This window comes from Drosophila teissieri, chromosome 3L (assembly GCF_016746235.2).
Source record: "Drosophila teissieri strain GT53w chromosome 3L, Prin_Dtei_1.1, whole genome shotgun sequence".
NCBI classification, from domain to species: domain Eukaryota; kingdom Metazoa; phylum Arthropoda; class Insecta; order Diptera; family Drosophilidae; genus Drosophila; species Drosophila teissieri.
Window position 1 is genome coordinate 8,557,990 of NC_053031.1, and position 21,430 is coordinate 8,579,419.

The 21,430-nt window shown below is 45.3% G+C and overlaps 4 protein-coding genes across 5 annotated transcripts; 3 read left to right on the forward strand and 1 right to left on the reverse strand.

The window, feature by feature from the left end:
* Positions 1 to 655: 655 nt before the first annotated feature.
* Positions 656 to 6,326, reverse strand: LOC122617196 (F-box only protein 33). Its single transcript, XM_043792934.1, has 5 exons — positions 5,948 to 6,326; positions 5,202 to 5,357; positions 5,039 to 5,143; positions 4,164 to 4,980; positions 656 to 4,106 (listed from the first exon to the last, which is right to left on the reverse strand). The coding sequence occupies exons 1-5, from the start codon at positions 6,088 to 6,090 to the stop codon at positions 3,975 to 3,977; spliced, it is 1,353 nt and encodes a 450-aa protein (XP_043648869.1). The 5' UTR covers positions 6,091 to 6,326; the 3' UTR covers positions 656 to 3,974.
* Positions 6,327 to 6,625: 299 nt separating this feature from the next.
* Positions 6,626 to 7,810, forward strand: LOC122618493 (cytochrome c oxidase assembly protein COX18, mitochondrial). The gene is made up of 2 exons (XM_043794960.1): positions 6,626 to 7,165; positions 7,220 to 7,810. The coding sequence occupies exons 1-2, from the start codon at positions 6,701 to 6,703 to the stop codon at positions 7,808 to 7,810; spliced, it is 1,056 nt and encodes a 351-aa protein (XP_043650895.1). The 5' UTR covers positions 6,626 to 6,700.
* A 382-nt stretch (positions 7,811 to 8,192) lies between these two features.
* LOC122618492 lies at positions 8,193 to 18,032 on the forward strand. 2 transcript variants are annotated; one of them, XM_043794958.1, is made up of 17 exons: positions 8,193 to 8,336; positions 8,545 to 9,115; positions 9,165 to 9,359; positions 9,514 to 9,759; positions 9,813 to 10,289; positions 10,353 to 10,907; positions 11,048 to 11,290; positions 11,353 to 11,817; positions 11,874 to 13,190; positions 13,247 to 13,711; positions 13,769 to 15,874; positions 15,943 to 16,334; positions 16,392 to 16,547; positions 16,608 to 17,388; positions 17,455 to 17,547; positions 17,639 to 17,722; positions 17,785 to 18,032. In XM_043794958.1, exons 1-17 carry the CDS (start codon positions 8,289 to 8,291, stop codon positions 17,919 to 17,921), a joined length of 8,331 nt encoding a protein of 2,776 aa, XP_043650893.1. In that variant the 5' UTR covers positions 8,193 to 8,288; the 3' UTR covers positions 17,922 to 18,032. The 2 variants fall into 2 exon arrangements, with proteins under 2 accessions (XP_043650893.1, XP_043650894.1); XM_043794959.1 differs by lacking the exons at positions 9,165 to 9,359; positions 9,514 to 9,759; positions 9,813 to 10,289; ... (3 more) ...; positions 11,874 to 13,190; positions 13,247 to 13,711.
* A 997-nt stretch (positions 18,033 to 19,029) lies between these two features.
* Positions 19,030 to 20,874, forward strand: LOC122616881. The gene is made up of 4 exons (XM_043792465.1): positions 19,030 to 19,311; positions 19,623 to 19,733; positions 19,798 to 20,211; positions 20,590 to 20,874. The coding sequence occupies exons 1-4, from the start codon at positions 19,132 to 19,134 to the stop codon at positions 20,743 to 20,745; spliced, it is 861 nt and encodes a 286-aa protein (XP_043648400.1). The 5' UTR covers positions 19,030 to 19,131; the 3' UTR covers positions 20,746 to 20,874.
* Positions 20,875 to 21,430: the final 556 nt, after the last annotated feature.

Here is a 21,430-nt window from a genome sequence, read left to right on the forward strand (position 1 = left end):
TTTTTATATGGCTTACTGCAGCGGTTGGCCCTGGCCAAAACTATCACATTTTGTGGAAAAAGCGCTGCTGACGCCTTTCGCCGGTTGTCTGTCGTGGGCAAACAAATCCAGATAATAAACTCGGCCGTACTGTTCAGTCATTCATACAATAGCGCTATCTATTTCGCAAAGCCCACTTAATTGGCCTGGGTGATGAGGATTGGGTTCTTATCGCTCGACGAAGCCTCGGCAGTTTGGGAGCCACTGAGGCGCCAAAGATGCAATGGCAAGCGCACAGAATCCGTGGACAGGTTGCATAATGATACGTGCAGCTGCTTACATAACCGCGGTGGCAGCGAGAAATCCGACCAGAAACAAGGTCAAAAGTTCAAGGACTGAGAAAAGCTCGCAACATCCTGGAGCGCTTGCGTTGCTCAGCGGAAGTTCATGCGAGTGTGGGTGTTCTGTTTTTGTTGACACTAAGTTTTTATTATCGCGAATTATGTACTTTTAATCGGCTACCTTGGGCTCACAGCGGCCTATTGTATAACGCCGCCCACAAAGTATGCAACGAAAATAAAGCTCTGCACCCTTGGGAAGCATTACAGGGCACTAAACAATAAACTATGTAGTAAAAAGAGCCCCTTCCTTAAATAACTTAGAACACCGCTTCGAATTAAGTTTCAAACGTTTTTATTGGGTTTTCAATTGAATGCATTTTGTTTGCTACGCTTTAATTGGTTTATATTTATTGGTTGTCTTACATGGTAATGATATTGCATATGCCACGCAAACTGTCGTTGGCCTCGATTGATTAAGCTTTAAAATCTTGCACAAAACATAATCATGGCAAATCAAATGGAAATTGACTTTAAATAAAATGTTTGCTTTCATATATTTCAAGCTACATATGTGCATTTTTTATGTGTGTTTTACTACATATCGATATATAATTTAACATTTGAATCATTAATCATTCTCTTCGCTTTCCTTCCTGACTGGAATATCATTTCTATTCCGCACGCTGTTGATTCACTCAAACACTTCGGTTCTAAACTTTGGTTCCCCTGCTCGTCCTTCGTCCTTCGTTCACCCGCTAAGCTAGCTACTACTGGATCTGATCGGATCTTCTATAATTCACACTGAATTCTTATCGTTGGCCATTTCAGATGGTCCCTCTCCTGGATCTCAGGCTCGGGAAGGTTGTTAACATTCTTTTGTTGGTCGCACACGTTTCGAATTGGCTTGTCTGTTGGTTGGTTTTTGTAGTTTAATGTGTTGGTGTTATCTTTGTGTGTTGTCGGTTGTCGTTTGCCCTTTTTGTTGGATCTTGTTGTATCACAGCTTTCTTCACTTTTGCTCTTATAACTTTTAAGCATAACTTGCATATACATATATAAACATTGTTGTTAATGCACGGCTGTATCATATCGCCTTCCTGTTTCGCCTCTACCCTCCTCGCCCATGTCACACTTGTTGTTCCCCTGAGTGTCGACATCGAGCATACCCTACATACATATATTAACACCCTGACTTGTTGTTGTTCTCGATCAACACTTATCTTAAACTTGGTTGGTCTTTTCCCTCATTCTGTAGTGTTGCTACTGGATCAGTACATACGTTAGCATAAATCGCATTGGTTTCTTATGGTTGTGGAATGGTTTACAAAATGGTTTTCGGTCTCTTCGAATTTAAATACAATAAATGGCATATAAAATATATTTGTTTTGTAGTAAGTATACAAAAAGAACGTTACTCATATACAGCAGCGTTGGAAGTGACTCTAGTATAACCAAAAAACTTAATACTTCTTTCATATACGTTGATTGTAATTGAATGAATCCATTGATTGACGATTAGTTCGGGCTGGATACTGATCTAACGGTCCTAGCTCTATTTTATAGCTTGTTGACCCTTTATTTTGGGTAACGTTATAGCGTTAATAGCACTTTAGTTTCCACTTTCTACAAATGTAACTCCACGATAAACAATATTGGGAGTTTACTCTTCTTTATCAATTTAACAATGTTCTGTGAGTACTTTCTGAAGGCCATTCCGAATTTCCTAATAGCCATTTATTTAGGCGGTTAATTTGGAAAAGAATACTATAGAAGCTAGTGTGTCAGTGTGCTATAAAACAGAGCCCATATACCCTGCCTTTTCTATGCTTACTACCGTTCTCATTGCTTCAATGGTGCAGTATCTTAGGTCGCATTTTGCACACTCTGTTGTTCGTGGAAGCAGCATGACACTTTTATCACAATTGTTGTTGGTGTTGGTTGTTGTGTTGGTACGTACTAGACTTAAATTAAATGCACAGCCACATAAAAACAGGTCTGGTAACATATTTAGGCCATGGATTTTCAATCTCTTAATGACCCCAGACTCCGTTCTTGATTTGACTTTTCTGTGGCCGTGTTGCAGTTGCTGTTTGACAAACATTCTTAGTTTGCTTCGCTCTACACATGATTTGCACTTGTGTTACAAATTAATATTCGCTATTGCAGTTCATAAAAAATGATTACATGCATTGGTTACATATAGATACATACATACAAATATAGATGGTCGATTGGATAGTTGTAAGAGTTGTCTTTGAGATCGCATTTTGTTTGCGGTTGTTACTTGTCCCAGAAACCAATGGCCATCCTCCGTTTTGCTGTGACAACAAGGTCAACACCCTCTTCGTCGTTCAGTCTTCTGTTTCAATAGATTTTGTGTTTGTTTAGATTGTTACATTTGAGCAAGTACTTTGTGGTTGTTGTTCGGTTGTTCTCTAAATGCTCGGCATGATCTTCAGGTACCATTTGTTGTTGTTGCTGTTGATGTTGTCATTATTACTGTTGTACTCGTTGGTCGGCAAGCAAATCGAGGAAGGATGAACCGCGGTTCGTAACAACACGCTGCTGTTTTGTGCAAACATAGGTTAAATATAGTACATAGTTGTATAATTAATGCCTGTGCTACGAAATACTTAAAAGTTGGATTTGGGTTTTACAATTGCCTGGCTTTCTGGCCCGTTTATCTGGCCACAACGCATGCACCACGCACGACAGCTACTTCCTTAGCTCCATTTGGCTATTACAATACATATATATCTGTGTGGTGTTTTGTATTTGCTTACAATTTGCTTTGCTGTTGCTGGTAATATCACTTTAAACTACACAAATGGCGGCGCTTAGCGAACGAGGATCTAGCTCTCGTTGTTGTTACATTTGCTTATGTTGTTGTTTGTTGGTTTATCACAATTGAGCGCCAGATTCTGTACTTATTCACACTACTACAAAGGTTAACAATTTGTGCCAATTGCGTCGTTTTGAGCAAACAATTTGACATTGGTCGTAGTTTTGGTTTTACAAACATTTTCAACACTTTTTGTTACTTTTAAACTTAGCTATCTAGACAATTCGCTTAACAATTTGCTGTTGTCGTTTTTGTTATGTTTTGCATGAGAGCTGGTATACCATTTGCTCACACTGGCTTGCATTTGCATCTGCATTCGCTTTTGCATTTCGTTTGAATCACAGTTGTTGTTGCTTATAAAATGATGTTTCTCTAGCAGGTTTCAACAAACTCATTTCGCCCCGTTACATAATTACATAAATTTGTGAAGTGCTCAAGTCTTTTGCTTTGCTCCTAACATTCCTGTCGCTCTTGATCTGTCGCTTTTGTACTAATAAACAAGGGCTAATCGCGATTTTGATTACAAAGGCTAAGAAATTAGGAAATTTAACTTCTATAAAATGCTTGCCAATTAAAAAAAAATTTGGTTTACATACATATATAAATTTTGGAAACTTATTATGACGGTTCAATTTTCTTTTTGCTTACATTATTCTTTTGGGTTTTGTTTTAGCTACGTAATTAGGTTTTGCAATTTATAAATTAATTTCTATGCGCTCGAGTTGATCACGTGTCATGTTTGCATTTCTTTCGTTCACTTGATGACTGCTTCAATTTTTGGTTATTTTTGAGTAATTTCCTATTTCGACCACTTACTGGCTGAGATCCTGGCGCAGCATTTCGTACACGAACTGATCGCGTAGCTCGTAGTCGTAGGCCAGCGATGGCGGCATCTTGTCAGGGCTGATGGGCGACCATTGTTGTCCCAGTAAGGTGCTTATCTCCTGCAAGAGAAACAATTAGGTTACTCATTTAGTTACGGGATGTTGTAAAGAACTCACCTCATTGTAGGCGTTCAGAGAAGCAGCGCCTGACCAATCGATCATGGAGACTTCCAGACGCTTTAGCTGCCGACCACGAAGCCGGGCGATGCCCACGAGATTGTGCGGATCCATCAAGTACCCGTGCACTACGATCTCCTCCAGCTGTTTGCAGCGCCAGGCCATCATCACGAATGGGTCCTGCCGCAAGAAGCCGTGGCGAGTGTAGTTCATGCGATTGGAATGTTTGTACGCCGAGTCCACATAGTGAATGCTGCGCAGCGTTTCGTTGTGATGCAACGACATCCAGTCCAAGGCTTCGGCGTTCATCTGCTCGCAGAATAGCAATCGCACATGGGTAACAGGCATATTGCTACGCAGCACCCGATGCTGCAGTAGTTCGATGGCCTCATAGGCATACACAAGGGTCAGCACCAACTCAATGCTCGAAAAGTGGCCCGAAAAGTGGGACCAGGCCGTCTCCGACACGTCGGGATGCTCTTCGCTATCCAGGCCGTGCACTGCGATTAATAGTTTCCGCAGCGGAAGCACCTGGATAGTGTGCAGCAGTTCGTCGGAAAGTGTGTCGTAGTCGAGGGAGAGCACCTGCAGGGCGGCGCACTTTTGGAGCAGGGTCGCGTCCAGCGAGAGGATGGGATAGTGACTAGGATCGTACTTGATGCTTGCGAGCGTCAACTGCAGCAGTTCCTGTGGTTTTCCCATAGCCTTTAGGAAATCATGACCATAGTATGACAGGGCCTCGATGGCACCAAGGTCCAAAGTCTGGCATGGCTGACGTTTACGGCTCAAAAACAATTTCAGCGGCTCCACAAAACATCTGTTAGGGTTGTTGGGATATTTTAGTAATGAACTAAGTCAACTTTTAGGGTACATACTGTTCGATGGCCAACAAGTGCTCACTGTGCATGTTTCCGATGGCAACGAGGCCCACATTGTGGGTTTGGAAACGCAATTTCTGGATATTATCACAGCGCGCCACTCTGTGGGAGGGAAAATGATTAAGCTGAGTACTTTTAGGGTTTAGTAAAGCAAACTTACTTGTAAAGAAGTCGTCGCATTTTCTGGATATGAAATGCATTTTGAAAGTCGAAGACTACTATCAGTTCCCTGGCCAAATTGGCCATGGAGCGATGGAAGAAGGCCAACTGATCATCGCATCCCACATCCAATTGAAAGCGAAAGTTTCTAAAATAGCTGAGGGTTAAAAGAAAGGTAATGATTAATTTCTTAATTTACTAAAAGAGATTATTTCTTTCCTTTATTTTAGTTTAAAATAAACAAGCCAAAATAAATACATAAAATAACGTTGTGAGAAAATTCTTATAAATAAAATAAATGAATCCGTATTGAAAAGTACATACAAGCAATACAAATAAGTGTCTTTCTCGCAATCGCTAAGATTGCAATTTACAGCTCATAGCTTATCGCATCAATTACTTTAATTAATTGCATTAATTGGCAGGGGGAATTCCTCTTATCGTGGACTTTCCCCTTTTTTCAACACTAATATAAACAAACGGGCCGAGGTGTTTGCCCCACACATTGAAAGCTTGCCAAATGCGAAGAATACAGCAACGGCACACGAAAGCATCCAACAATTGTTGGGGTCTACGTTTTGTTCTTGCTTGCACAGATGTTTTTCTGCGCTCGATTAATCCACGTATATATAATATATGGGGTAACAACAAAGGAAATATACCCAATAAGCACTGAACTTAAGCATTTCAGCCACATACACCCTCACTGACACGGACACGGGCACACCCACACAGTGACAAACTTACCGTTTTTGAAAGAAGGCAAGTCTCCAGGAATAACATACACTCGCTGCAGACCGACGATCCTGGGTATCCAGATAGTCGAATATGTGAGTTAGTGCCACCGATGGTATTGTGTGCCATTCTGGTTGGCGTTGGCTAAAATTCATTACTCGATTTAAATATTAATTGCGTTTCAAACAATGAAAAGTTGCAAGTGCAGCAGCCGAGTACTCTGAACGATTTAAAATGCCAAACTAGAGTGACCGTCGGACGATGTAGCAAATATGCCAAGACCGAGAGAACAAATAATAATACAAACACAATTTTATCTTAAGCTTATGCGTATGAAATAAAACTTATATTAAAAAACAATTTGTGCACTTAAACTACGTTGAGCCATTTTAGTAAGCCGAGATAATTAGAAATATCGACATTTCAAAATGATTGAAAAGGAAAAGCAATTACAAGTGTTGTTTTCGTATCAAACAACATGTTTTTTTTTGATATACTGAACTGTATCGAAAATGTTGTATAAATATATTTATTTGTTGTTCCCTTAAATGAATTCCAATTAATAAAAGAATATTAATGTTCTATATTTTTGGGTAGTCAAAAATTGCATCATTGGCTAAGGGTTAATGCTACCAAAAAACGTAGCCACGGTCACACTGATTAAATCCGTGTTATGGCAACAATCAGCTGTTCGCAATGATAACAGGAGCACTGCTGATTCCTTTTAGTTGTTTACGTTGATTACTGGCTTTTTATTACCTTATAATGGCAGCTTTGCTGCTTTTGCGCACCTGTAGAAGGCCAACCATTGCTTGCACCTATACGTACACCTACCAAGGAACAACAATTGCCAATCACAAGTACAATCGTCGTCTTGCCTCCACAGAAGCGGCGGCCGCAAGTGTCCAATTGGCAAATGCCGGTGGATTGGTGGGATATTGGCAGACCTTGTCCAATAGCACCCCAGTGGCCTATATGCAGGATGTGCTCATTAAGATCCACGACTACAGCGGTCTGCCTTGGTGGGCATCCATCGTACTGTCCACTTTCCTTTTCCGGAGCGTGGTTACCCTACCTCTGACCATTTACCAGCACAAAATCACCGCCAGAATCGAGAAAATAGCGCTGGAGATGCCGGCCATTGTGGAGGAGCTGAAAAAAGAGGCAGCCATGGCCAAGCAAAAGTTCAAGTGGAGCGAACAGCAGACTCAGATAGTCTATCGGCGTTCGGTTTGTTAAAATGAAAATGTTCTCGAGTCACTACTGATGCCAATTATCTTACAGATCAAGAAGCAGTGGCAAAACCTTATAGTTCGGGATAACTGCCATCCCATGAAGACCATGATTGTGCTATGGGGTCAGATACCCCTGTGGATCTTTCAGTCCGTGGCGCTGCGCAATTTAGTATACATGCTGCCGGATCCCACGTCCATCCAAGCTCAAATTGTGACCACCGAAATGACCATTGGCGGATTTGGTTGGATACCAAACCTCACGGTGGTTGACAACTCTTATATCCTGCCTGTAACATTAGGCCTCATCAACTTGGCCATCATTGAAGTGCAAGCGATGTCCCGAACCCGTCCTTCCACTCGCCTGCAAAACATCGCCAACAATGTGTTCCGTGGATTGAGTGTTGTGATGGTCCCAGTAGCCTGTACTGTGCCTTCAGCTTTATGTGTATACTGGGTGGCTTCTAGCAGTTTTGGCCTTGCTCAAAATCTGCTGATCCTCTCGCCGGAAGTGCGACGATCTGTGGGAATTCCCAAAACGCAAACGGAACTCTGTGAGCCGTACGATCTGCTCTGGCTAAAAATACAGCAGAGGCTAAGACTTGCCGAGAGGCCACCGGCTGATAAGCCGGCAGCCAAATAATCTGTAGCCTAATTTGGGTGAGACGTTTTGTTTGTTTACGGGTGACATATATAAATATAGACAACCCTTAAATGCGACTGCGCCACTGTAAATCATCATCATCATCATCATTCTTAAGCTGCATCATCTCGGATTCCTAGAAGTAAATAAATGAGTGAAAACCCCCCAAAAGAAATGCAAACAAAACAAGGCGATAAGACAGCAAAAATGTCTTGAGATTACAAGACCTGATAGTGGTCCACTCAATTGGTTTGGCGACAAACGAGAGCATCTATCAGCAGCGGCAGAGATAGAGATTCATCCCGAGTCCAATTGAATTGAAATGCGATCTGGGTGTGGGTCAGTCGAGCCTGGAAGTCGGACGGGATCACAACGAAAAATTCAAAGCGCGAGAAAAACAATTGAGTTGCTTTGCTATCAGCATCGGTGCATTAAAAGAAATATTTAAATTCAAATATTTGTAAAGCGGAAACGTAATATGGCCAAGTGGCTTCTTGGCCTTTGGCTGGCGATCCTGCTAGTGGATGTTAGTGTACAAAATTTATTAATAATTTAAGTTTGTGTTTACTTCTGTTATTTCAAAAGTTTTGTGAAACAACAAATGTTTAAAGTTAAAGTAAAAAGAGCTTACTTAGACTTAAATTTTAATTGGACTTAATAAAAAGCTATTAGCTAAATATTGCTTCTAATTATTACGGTTGTTCAATAATATTTCATAATTGCGCTTTTGACAGCGACCCGGGGCTAAAGCTTATCGATCAGGCAATGGCTACCGGAGCGAGCAGTCGGAACAAGTCGGCTTATCAGCGGCAGGGAACGCGCACTCGAGTTACGGAGGCGACCAACAGCAGCCTATTTACCAGCGGGATTCGGCGTGCCCGCCGCATTTTACGGGTCTGGTTGCATATCCCCACGACTGTCATCGCTATGTGAACTGCTTCAATGGAAGCCCCACCATTCAGACGTGTTCGCCCGGAACTCTGTTCAATGGCAGGACCCTGGTGTGCGATCATCCTAGCAATGTGGTTTGCCCTTCAGCGGCTTCCCCGTCTACTCGACTGGGCAGACTGAGGCAGTTAGATGGTGAGCCCAAGTGTCCACCCGGCGTGAATGGTTTGCAACCACATCCAACGGATTGCACCAAGTTCCTTAACTGCGCCAATGGTCAGGCTTTTATTATGGACTGCGCACCAGGAACTGCCTTTAGTCCAGCATCGCTGGTATGTGTGCACAAGGATTTGGCCAAATGCGCCACTGGAAGTGGAACAGGAACTGGAGCAGGAGGAGCTGAAACCTTTGGCCCCGGTACGTATAAGTGATTGGAATTCAAAAACCTAGACTAACACTCGGTTAGGCTACTCTGCGGTGCCTTTGGCGGACTTGGTCTGTCCACCAGGTACACGTGGTCTTCGTCCACATCCTCACGACGTGCACAAGTATTTGAGGTGCGGGATTGGTGTTAATCCTCAGGTGGAACAGTGTCCCCCGGGACACATCTTCGATGGCTTCTCTTCGGTATGTGTGTATTCTGACTCCCCTCGGACCTCCTGTAAGTGCCATTTAATTTCTTATCCCTACTGCTTGGTTTCGCTTGGTTCATCTGCTTCTCCATTTGGGTTTTATTTTCTCATATTACGCTATTCATGCTTTGCTTGCTGCCTAACTTGATAGACGCTAATCCTGATCCTTTTGAATTGTAACAGCTTCCGCCTTCTCGTCTGCTGAGATTCAGGTTAATTATCTCATGTGTCCAGTGGGAGCCGTTGGCCAGTTTGTTCACCCCTTTGACCGAACAAAGTTCCTTAGTTGTAAGGATGGTAAGGTGGCTGTGCAGAACTGCCTTCCCAACTATGTGTTCAGCATTTCGAAGCGCTACTGTCAGTCAAAACATCAATTAGCCTTCACCGACTATGTCACATTAATTATCTCCGAAATCAGCTACGAGTATTGTAAGTTACTCCCTCATCTCTGTACACTAGAATTCATCATAATATTTTATTAGCCCTAATCCTTAATGCCTGTCCTGATAAAATCAACGGCATCTACTTGTATCCCTACGATGCTGAGAAGTACGTTCAGTGCTCGTCCGATGGTAGGATGTCTATCCTAAGTTGTGGCCCCCAGATGGCGTTCAGTGTATCCCAAAGAAGTTGTCTTCCACGTCTTCAAGTGCTCAGCTCTGATCGGGTGCAGTTCTGGGAGGAAGTCCAAGCTCAGACCACTTATACTTCCCAAGAGAGTAGGGGAAGTGTTCAAAGCGAGCTGTCTTCACTCAGGTCGTGCCCACCCAATGTTCAGAAGAACTACCCTTATCCATTCCATGCTGGTCACTACGTCAAGTGCCAATATGGAGCTTTAGAGATCATATGCTGTCCCACTGGACAGCTTTTCAGCCTTGCACAGCGGCAATGTGTAGCTCGTCAACTTCTCGCTGCCCATGATTATTTGGATTACTCCTATATCAGTGCTGAGCTTTCCAGTAAGCATCTCACGGAATCGTATTTCGGATAGACTTGATTTGAAAGCCCGTTTTCTTTCACAGCTGAATTTATGGTGGATCGTTCGACGCTTACTTGTCCTCCACAAGCCCAGGGACTCTACCTGCATCCCTTTGACTGCACCAAGTATGTCAGGTGCTGGAATCAGCAGACCTTCATTGAGAGTTGTACCCCGGGCGAGATTTTTAGTTTCTCCAATCAGAAATGCGTGCCAAAGGAACAGTGTAAAGGACCCACCGATCACGTCGAATATTTAATTGAATCTACGACTGTTACCACTTACGAGACAGATGGCCCGGAGTCCGAAAAGAGTTTCGGTAAAACCGGTGACATTTCCTGTCCACCTGAAGCCTCTGGACTTCACGCCCACCCATTCGATTGCACGAAGTTCTTGGAATGTGCAAATGGACAAACCTTTGTAATGGATTGTGGTCCGGGCACAGCTTTCAGTACCGAGAAAAACAGTTGCGATTATGCCCATCAGGTGGACTGCAGTGGTAGACGTTCATTGCCTGGACAAAACCAATTTAGCCAGCACGATACAAGTAATAGTTACCCATCGAAACCATTGGATACTTTCCCACCACCAGAGTCATCGCGTAAGTCGATCTCGTACGATCTAGTACTTGGCTACTTCGCTTTTTTCACCTGCTTCTTCATTTCGGGCTTGGTTTCCCATTTGCTACCCATTCTCTGCTTGCCTCCTTAGATTAAGATATAACGACTAAACCTTTTCTAGACCCTTCATACCCACTTCCTGAGTACCTGGAAGATCTATTGTGTCCCTCCGGAGTGAGCGGTCAATTTGTTCACCCCTTCGACCAAACAAGGTTCCTCCTCTGCCAGGCTGGTAAACTGGCGGTTCAAGGCTGTCAGTCTGGATATGTGTTTAGCATATCTAAGAGTACTTGCCATCCTAAGACCCAGTTGGTTTACAGCGACTATGTTACTTATAAGGTATCTGTTATCAGCATCGACCAGAGTAAGTCCTTCATTGGATTACTATCCTTAAAGTAAATATTTCACAACACCTAAATCTATCAGCTATGATCCTGTCTGCCTGTCCGGGTGGCACCGATGGCCTACATCCTTATCCCTACGACGCTGGCAAATATGTACGTTGCGCTGAGGGCGGCAAGATGTCCATTCAAAGTTGTGAGAGCCAAATGGCCTTCAGCTTTTCCCAAAAAGCGTGCCGGCCAAGTCGTCTGGTGTCAAGAGAAGATCGTGTAAGGTTCTGGGAGGAAATGCAGATCCAGACGACTGATAGCAGTCAGGATATTCAGGTTCATCAGTCCCCACTTAAGGAGTGCCCATCCGTGCTTAGTGGAAACTACCCCTATCCCTTCCATGCCGGTCACTTTGTGAACTGCCAAAATGGGCATTTACAGATTGTGAGTTGTCCGCCAACAGCTCTATACAGTTTATCCCAACGCCAGTGTGTAGGCCGACATCTACTTTCGCCCCATGACTACCTGGACTATGCCTACATTAGTGTGCAATTTTCGAGTAAGACTTCTCATAAGACCATCAAATGCATACTACGTGATCCTTCCCATTCGCAGCTGTCCTTATTCAGGACCTCACAACGTTGTCCTGTCCGCCGCAAGCCCAGGGCTATTACTTACATCCTTTCGATTGCACCAAATATATAGTGTGCTACAGTGGGCAAACACATGTAGAAAGCTGTAGGCAGGGTGAAGCATTTAGCATATCGCAGCAAAAGTGTGTGGCTAGGGATAAGATTACCGAAGCCTATGATCGCGTGGAGTATTTAGAAGATACGCAGCATGAGTTAAGTCACGAAGCGGAGCATTCAGAACAGGACAGTAGCCTGTCCCTGGACGGAGGCAATCTGCCGCCTGGAAAGTTTCAGACACCTTACAATTCAAGTGGCGGATACCGGACGCCTCCTCAAAACATTGGAGGTTACCAGACGCCTTCTCACAACATTGGGGGTTACCAGCCGCCTTCTCAAATCAATGGAGGTTACCAGACACCTTACCAAAATATTGGAGGCTACCAACAAGGCTACCAAGCTAATGGAGGTCACCAGCCACTTCAAGCAAACGGAGAATACCAGCCACCCTTATCAGCCTATGGAGGTTACCAACAACCTTCTCAAACTTATGGAGATGTCCAGCAGTCGAATCAAACATATCAAGATTACCACAACCCTTCACAAACTATTGGAGGTTTACAGCCACCCTATTCAGTTAAAGGAGGCTACCAGCCTCACAATCAACCTTATGGAGGTTACAATCAACCCAATCAATCAACACCTTTTCAAGCAAATGGAGGATACCAGCCACCTTCTGAATTGAACAGAGGATACCAGACATCCTACGAACCAAATGGAGGTTACCAGCCACCTTCGGAAAACAACAAAGGGTACCAGATACCTCCTCAGTTGAATAGAGGGTATCAACCACGTGTGGAAGGCAATCCAGGCTACCAGCCACCTTCTCAGTCAAACGGAGGTTACCAGTCACATTCTCAGTTGAACGGAGGCTACCAGCCACCAGAAAGAGATTGGGGATACCAGCCAGCATCTCAAGAAAATAGTGGATACCAGCCACCACACCAATCAACTGGTGGATATCAGCCACCTAACCAATCAACTGGTTCAGGCCCTTATTCTGCGCAAGCTTCGCCTTATGCTATTCCAACTCCTCTAATGTGTCCAGAAAGGGTTAGCGGCCTCTTTCCAAATCCTTTCGACGCTTCAGGCTATCTGACCTGCATCGATGGTCATACGTTACCTAGGCAATGCCAGCCCCTCGATATGTTCAGTGTTTCCCAAGGCTACTGCTTGCCCGAACAGCATGTACCCAAAACGGATCGCGTCCCCTTTGAAAGAACGCAAACTTATCAGGATAATTGTGAGTGAAAAAACTGTGGACTCTCTGTGTTTTTATCCTTAGACTTTTCCTTGCAGCTTTGGACTGTCCTAGAGATTTCGTTGGTTTCTTCGTGTATCCCTTCGATTGTTCAAAGTACCTGAGCTGTGGCCCCAGCGGAATGCAATTGCTAAATTGTCCGGGTGAACAGCACTACAGTATCTCACATGGGTTCTGTAAGCCCGTTGACCAGGTGCAGCGTGAGGATCGTCTGTACACGATCAATGAACTGCACATCATCTTCGAGTGGACACAGAAAATGATGATAGAGGGTGCAGTCACTGCCTGTCCCGAAGGAATAACCGGAACCCTGCCACATCCGAGGGTGCCCACCAAGTACCTACGGTGTGGACCAGGCCAGGCGGAGATGTACGACTGTCCCAGCCAACAGATATTCAGCGTTTCTCGTAGAGTGTGCGTGCTGGATGACAAACTGCCCAGCCACGATCGCACCGACTATTTGGTTCGGGGGGTTGATTCCGGTTGGATAGCTCCCTCTAATGGTTACTAACCTTTGGTTTAAGTCTCGCCCTTTTTTAAATCCCCTTCTCTGCTTACAGGCAATCCAATCCAATCCAATTCCTATGAGACATCTGGCAGGGATCAGTTCGGCAACCGATATACAACCAGAACTACCACCACAACGCGAGTGATCGGAGACCGTTGGGCGGATATGGACATGCAGCGACCTTCAGGTGTGGGTCTGGAGCAAAACCCGCATCACCATCACCACGGATACAATCCGAGTTGGTCTGGCCAGGAGACATCCTACGTTCAACGTGGCCCTTCACAGAGTACTCTATATGTGGAGGGATCGCTGCAGCCGAACCGTAATTATCCTACATATAAGACTCCACTGGCCCCCATGGCACCCACCAATACAGAAAGTGTCTACTACGCCCAACCCGTTGAAGAAAAAGAACAGGTGCCGTCGCGCCAGAACTATAGTCGCAGAATTGATTACGGCCCGCCTGGCAATGGATGGAAACCTATACCACCACAGCCTTCATTGGGTGGACAGCAACCATTAAACCTAGATTATTCCCCCCATTTTCCTGGTGCCAAGGAGCCCCAATCCCAAGACAGTCTGCCCGGACAGAAACCCATTAACTTGGACTATGACGAGGAACCGACACCACAACATCCTCACAACGGACTACAGCCCTATCCGGGATCGCCACCACGCTTCTATCCAGATCAGTTGCCCAGTGGCTCACAACCAATTGCTAGACAGCAGCCAGTTGAGTCCCGCCTCGACTCCAGTGGTTTTCCAGACCAGCAACCACCTTTGCATCCTGACAATAGGCTCCACGGATCAAATGTTCCCCCCCGACATAGCCCTAATCCTGGACTTCCTTTGTATAATGAATCCAACCTTTATGGTGGGCTCTTACCTCCGAAACCAGATCCCTCGGTTAACACAAAGCCGTCTCCACCTCCCAACCCTTCAGCTGACCAGACTCCAAAGCCGCAATTGGCCAATCGACTGCACACATTTCCCATTTATCCACCAGTGGATAATAGGAACTCTCTCCAAAATCCCATACAGCCCCACTACAGTCCCTCCTATGCTGGAATTGCCCACTCTCGAAACGCCTCTTGGGCCAAAGTGCCTGTGACTAGTACGACTCCGGCCCAAGAGCCCGATCCCTTTAATCCTGAATTGGATGAACCCTTCTACGATGACGACGACTTCACAACCACAACAGTGAGAAATGTATTGGCGCCACCTCCTTTCGACCATAAGTTCTATAGTCCCCAGTCGACAGTACCGAGTTTCAATCAAGATCAATCTGCCTCGGGTCCCAACTCCCAACTGGCTATTAAAGAGGCTCTTAAACTTATGCTGCGTCCCTATTTCAATCACAGTGGCAATGCCCAAGAGCAACTGGCCCAGCAGGCTGAGTCAGCCATAGTGTCTGTGATTAGTAAGCCGCCAGCCACCACACCAATGCCTACAATAAGAACTTCCACGACACGTAGAACAGACCCTGACTTTGACGCCGAACTTATTAAGGCGGGTGAACAGGAAAGCCTGGATTCCGTTGACGACGACTATGTTTTTCCAGATGCCAGGGAGACGTCCCGAACCGAGCAGACCCTAGATCCCAGTACCACGTACACCTCGACAGACTTTCAACGGAGCACCCGCAGGGCTGAGTTAGCTCCGGACACCTCCCCCCCAACCACAACTACAATGAAAAGTAATTGGCTTGCGTCCGGTCACAGTCGTGACTACCACCGGCGTCATCCAAATTTGCCCGATCCGTTCTCCGAGCACCATCCCAATTCCTCTCCCCACCAACACCACCACCACCGTCACCCCCATGAACACAGCGCTGACTTCCATCTTCGTCATCCGGAGCTGCCCAATCCATTTCCACAAAAGGATGACACTCCGCAACACCAGGATCCGAACGAAGACTGGGACCTGCTGTCCAATCCCAATGCTGAGGAAGTGACTCCCAAACTAGCTACCCGTTCAAGCTTCGATGACCAATGCGATTTCGATTGCGGCAATGGCCAATGCCTAAAGAAGGAGGAGGTCTGCGATGGAAAGAAGAACTGCCCCAATGGCAAAGATGAGGCTGACTGCCCGCCATCTGACTACGAGGTGCGTTTATCAGGGGGCGAGAGTCCAAACATGGGCCGCATTGAAGTCAAGGGTGAGTGGTTCTTAGAAATCTCAGTACATTATCATATTAACATAAAATCATTCCTAAACCTTATCCAGCTAATGGTCAATGGGGCTATGTGTGTGATGACAAGTTCGGGTTGAAGGATGCAGATGTCGTTTGCCGAGAACTCGGCTTTCAGATGGGCGCCCAAGAGGTGCGTGGCAGCTCCTTTTATGCTCCCCCAAATCAGGATTTTAACTACTTGATGGATGAGGTCGAGTGCCATGGCAATGAAACCAAACTCAGCCAGTGCGCCTTCAAAGGTTGGGGCGTTCACAACTGCGGCGTTGATGAAGTGGCGGGCGTGACCTGCAAAGTTCCGGTGATGAAGTGTCCAAATAACTACTGGCTGTGCCACACTTCCAAGGAATGTATCCCACCAGCCTTTGTGTGCGACAATACCCCAGACTGTGCGGATAAGTCGGATGAGTGTGCAGCCGTCTGTCAGGTGGGTTAATTGAAAGTTTCCACATGTTCCATAATGTAATCCATATCACACCCTTAGGCGCCCGTTCAATACCGTTTAGAGGGAGGTCGCAATTCAAACGAAGGCCGCCTGGAGGTGAAACACCATGGTGTGTGGGGCAGTGTTTGCGATGATGACTTCAACCTTAAGTCTGCCCAAGTTGCCTGCAACTCAATGGGCTTCTTTGGACCAGCGGTATTACATAATCTTAAATTTACATATGAATAATCTTAAATTACTTCTTGTATGTCCCAGAGAATCGAGAAGAACATATTTGGCAACGGCAATGGACCCATTTGGCTCGACCAGGTGATGTGCTTTGGAAACGAGACGAGCATTGACCAATGTAACCACTGGAACTGGGGCGAGCACAACTGCAACCACACCGAAGATGTGGCGCTCCACTGCAGCGCTGGGCCACCACCTCGCAGCCAGAAATATTCCCAGACCCAGATTAAAGGAGGTAGATCTCTTGGACGGGAAACGTCGCCCAAGACCTATTCACAAATTGGACTGTGGGACCGATCTAGCAAGGCCGTGCATACTCCTCGTCGATGCGGCATCTTCAAGGACGACCTTGAAGATGAGTACGCCCACCGAGAGGAGCGCGTGGTCAGGGGAAATGTGGCACAGAGGGGTCGTCATCCCTGGCAAGCTACCATTAGGACCCGCGGACGTGGGGGCATCTCCAGTCATTGGTGTGGAGCTGTGGTGATTTCCAAGCGCCATCTCCTCACCGCTGCCCACTGTCTGTATGGCAGTCCAAAAGGGGCGTACTTTGTCCGTGTCGGAGATCACTATGCGAACATAGCCGAGTCCTCCGAGGTAGATTCGTTCATTGAGAACTGGTACCTACACGAGAACTTCCGCAAGGGAACCCATATGAATAACGATATTGCGCTGGTGGTGTTGAAGACTCCGCTGAAGTTTAGTGACTATGTCCAGCCCATTTGCTTGCCGGACAAGAATGCTGAGCTCGTCCAGGACCGCAAGTGCACCATATCCGGATGGGGATCTATAAAGTCGGGAGTGTCCAGTAAGTAGTTTATGAGATAACGATCCTGGTCACCAATAAATATGATTCTTATTGCGAATTGTGTAGCTCCTGCGCAAGTTTTGGGATCTGCCGAGCTGCCCATTTTGGCAGATAACGTGTGCAAGCAATCTAATGTGTATGGATCAGCAATGTCGGAAGGTGTGTACCACTTCAGTTTTATTTGGTTAATTAACCATTAGATAGTACTTTTATGTGCAGGAAATAACCCCCATGTTCCACCTCGTTTCAGGCATGTTCTGTGCTGGCTCCATGGATGAGAGTGTGGATGCCTGTGAAGGTGACTCAGGCGGTCCGCTTGTCTGCTCCGATGACGGTATGAACAGCTTACACTTGTTCTGAGACATTTACTATTTTTACACAAATTTATGTTCTTAGATGGCGAGACTTTGTACGGTCTGATTTCGTGGGGTCAGCACTGCGGCTTCAAGAACCGGCCGGGTGTCTATGTCCGTGTCAACCACTACATCGATTGGATCTACGAGAAGATCAATGAGAGCTTGCTGCGCTTTTAAGGCAGCATGATCCTAACACTTAAATATCCACCTTGTTACATGACTACTATTTTATAAGAATTCTGTAGTGAACTTGCAAATAAAGCAGACTTTTTTAGAACCAGCAACTAATTTTATGTGTTTTTTTAAGCTTTCATAACAGAAAAGTTGTAAAATCTAAAAACTGTAAAGACTCCAGCTTACATCTACCCATTAGCGACTGCAAAGCAGAACGCGTCATTTATTTGCTCACACAGAAAAATGAATTAAATCCATAATCAATGCTAATAAAACGCACAACAACAATGCGAGTTTTAGCCGGGCATACAACAATCCGTACAATCGTGCTCACAACCAACAACATCGACGACAATGATTTAATTCACAAGTCTGCAATGCTATTTTCACTCATCCCCCACTCAGCAGAGAGTTCCACTGGATTCACTCGGTTCACTCGGTTCTCACCGACTTCTCCTCCTGGCTGCTCCGTTCCACTTTTCCACGACCAATTGTGTTGCCCAACCGGAGGAGCGGAACACGCACTCAATTGACACCACAGCCGGCTGAGGGGTCAAACCCGGTGGCCAGGAGAAGGGTCGAGCTGCGCGGGCGGAACGGAGCTCTTTACGCGCCCAGCTCGCATTGTGCGGGCGTTGCACGCGCGATTGGATGATCGGCTCGGAAAGCGCTACAATTAACTTAATTAATCCAACAATTTGCCACAATGCACTGAGAACATTTTGGGACAGCTTTCAATAGATTTTGCAGTCTGATAGCAATGAAATACTTTTAAACAATCTGAGTGGCAATTGTTGTTGTAAGTATATGAATTTATGATAAGTTTTTTATGTTTTGCAAATAAACAGTTCCGGAAATGGACCAAATGTTGGCAATCTGAATTTTATTTGAAATAACTTCATTTGCTGATTAGTTAGAAAAGTACTATTTACAATTCCCTCTACAAATAGTATAATAATATTTAGTAAAATTTATAAAAATATTTTTTTTTAAGTGTAAAACGCGACTGGTTGTTTTCCAATTCGACTTGTTATGTTTTTTTTGAGCGAAAGAGTGCGCACGGGCGGTTCCTACGGGTATTTCAGTGTTTCAGTCTCTCTGAGTGCGATCTGCGGACTACACGTTGGGATTCTCTGTTAGTTGATTGGGAGATTTCATCTGGAGCAGATCGCATTCCGTGGCTTATCGGTGGAAACAGAAGCACTTGTCCGAAATGTCGACCAAATCCTTGACATACGTCGCGATCTTTGGCCTCTTTTGGTGCTCGATTGCGGGAACTGCAGTTGATCAGTTTGGAATGTATGGCGGTTCGCCGATTACCACCACGGAAAGGAGTAATGCCGAGCTGCGCTGCATGAACATCAATCCGCAGAACTCTGTGGACTTGGAGCAGGTAAGCTAGGATACTGGATAATATCCTTGAGAATTGGGAGTTAACAGATACACCCAACTGGAGAGCTCATTTGAATGCGGAGAGCTAATGGCTGGCTAATGCAATTATAGTCGATTTGTTCTAATTAACCCTTTGCGCCCTGAGTGCGCCGAATGTCAATGCTGTACAGAACGAAGCCCTGTTCATTTATTTTTTCATTGTGGGCATTTAATTGAACGCACAGCGAGTGGCATGCAAATCGCACAAAATGACCCCCATTCGCTCCTATACGAGTGTGTAATAATGCCCAGCCTCTCTGCATATACGTATAGATAATGGGCCTGTGGTACGGCAGCGAGATCATCGTGCACAGCCAAGACTTTCCGGGCACATACGAGTATGACTCATGTGTCATAATCCATCTATCCGATGCCACCGATCAGGTCAGTAGCAAAAGGAAATCCAACACTTTAAAATACTAGATTATAATCATATAAAATATTACAGATCCGTTTGAGCCAGGCAAATCGCGGCTATGGCTTCGGAAATCCGGACTACAACCGCAACCAGAACAACTATGGACGCACCAGCACCACTCAATCCTCCTATCTGGACAGCGATGAGTACCAGTCGAGATCCGTTCAGCGCGAGCAGAAGTATCTCCGCTTGATCTGGAGCGAGCGCGACAACAATCTGGAGTATACCTTCAACTACACCACCAATGCACCTGGTCAGTGGTCCAACATCGGCGACCAGCGCGGCTCCTTGGTCACCCTGAACTCCTACACCCAGTTCAAGGGCACCGTCCAGGTGGTGAAGGCGGTCAACGATCACCTGGTGCTGACCTTCTGCGGCAACGATGTGAAGAGCACCATATACACGGTGGTTCTCACCCGCAATCGCCTTGGCCTCAGCTCAGATGTGAGTAAAGTCATTTTTATATAGCTTTGGAGAGAATGTAATGTTTTCATATGTGTAATTTGATTACGTTTGAAAAACACTCATTATTGATCTCAGAGCTCTTTATTTTTATTAAAATTTGTTTGCTTTTTAAGCAAGTTTAGTATTTGTTTACAATTGGTTTTTCATGTTTTTAACAAGTTACCTAAATGACGTACTTACCTTCGTCTGCGTCAAGTATTAACATGCAAATAACTTATTTAGTAAATATTGTTTGTGATAAGCAAATGTATATTAATAGGTTGATAGAGGCTATATCGCTTACAAAGTTACGTATATGTGGTAATAAGTCATATGCATTTCAATTAAAACTAATGAATCATTTTCTCGACTTTCCAGGAGCTGCGCAGCATCCGGAACCTGCTCTCCCGCCGCGGACTCTACACGGAGACCATTCGCAAGGTCTGCAACGGATGTGGGCGGTTGGGCGGCAGCCTCTACGCCCTTTTAGCCCTTTTGCTGGTCGCACGCTTGGCCTGGGGGCGTGGCCAGTGAGCTGGAGGGGATCGCCGATGTGCAGGCGGCGTATTTAATGAGTCCAGCCATATTACGTTAATTTATGTATAATTTTCTTAAGCAATACACAAACGAGCGAGATCGCCGATTGCTCTCCCCGAAAACTAACTCGCATTGCCACCGCTTTTAATTGCCCGTCTTGTCAATTAAAGTCAATTACGAATAAGGCAGGGCTGACTTAAGTGGGCATTAGCCGTTGGCTAGTTGTAGGCGTTAAGTGTTTGCTTAATTCAATTAGCAGGGATCTCCACCCGCTCATTGGAATTTCGGTACCACTAATTCCGGAACAAATTCGGTTAATATAGCTGCAACGTTCCCACCGCATGGATCTGCAACCCCCAAAAGTAGGCAACCAGAACGCACTGCCGAAATGAATACATATAAATTACTCATACGCCATGGTGACACAGTTACACACATCGAAAGCCAATGCCACTTGCCTCTCTGATTACGTTGTTAACGTTTAGTTTTTTACACAATCAGCACTTGCCGAAAAACGAACAGATGATCCTTATCAGGCCTCGGCAACTGGCATAATCGTGCGATTTTGTTTCGAAATAAAAAAGTTGAGGGACCCCCAATATCGAGACCATAAAATCAGGTCGATAGCTTTTGATACTCACGCGATTTCACGGGGATCTTGCATGCCGAAGTACAAAAGTCT

Bases quoted from the DNA above. Each gene is read 5' to 3' on its own strand.
- LOC122618493 (XM_043794960.1), top strand. From the start codon at position 6,701: ATGGCAGCTTTGCTGCTTTTGCGCACCTGTAGAAGGCCAACCATTGCT. The intron at 7,166-7,219 runs GTTTGTTAAAAT...ATTATCTTACAG, and splicing joins AGATAGTCTATCGGCGTTCG to ATCAAGAAGCAGTGGCAAAA.
- LOC122618492 (XM_043794958.1), top strand. From the start codon at position 8,289: ATGGCCAAGTGGCTTCTTGGCCTTTGGCTGGCGATCCTGCTAGTGGAT. The intron at 9,760-9,812 runs GTAAGTTACTCC...ATATTTTATTAG, and splicing joins CGAAATCAGCTACGAGTATT to CCCTAATCCTTAATGCCTGT. The intron at 13,712-13,768 runs GTTACTAACCTT...CTCTGCTTACAG, and splicing joins TTGGATAGCTCCCTCTAATG to GCAATCCAATCCAATCCAAT.
- LOC122617196 (XM_043792934.1), bottom strand. From the start codon at position 6,090: ATGAATTTTAGCCAACGCCAACCAGAATGGCACACAATACCATCGGTG. The intron at 5,358-5,947 runs GTAAGTTTGTCA...TTTAACCCTCAG, and splicing joins CTTGCCTTCTTTCAAAAACG to CTATTTTAGAAACTTTCGCT. The intron at 4,981-5,038 runs GTATGTACCCTA...CAACCCTAACAG, and splicing joins CACTTGTTGGCCATCGAACA to ATGTTTTGTGGAGCCGCTGA.
- LOC122616881 (XM_043792465.1), top strand. From the start codon at position 19,132: ATGTCGACCAAATCCTTGACATACGTCGCGATCTTTGGCCTCTTTTGG. The intron at 19,312-19,622 runs GTAAGCTAGGAT...ATATACGTATAG, and splicing joins ACTCTGTGGACTTGGAGCAG to ATAATGGGCCTGTGGTACGG. The intron at 19,734-19,797 runs GTCAGTAGCAAA...AAAATATTACAG, and splicing joins TATCCGATGCCACCGATCAG to ATCCGTTTGAGCCAGGCAAA.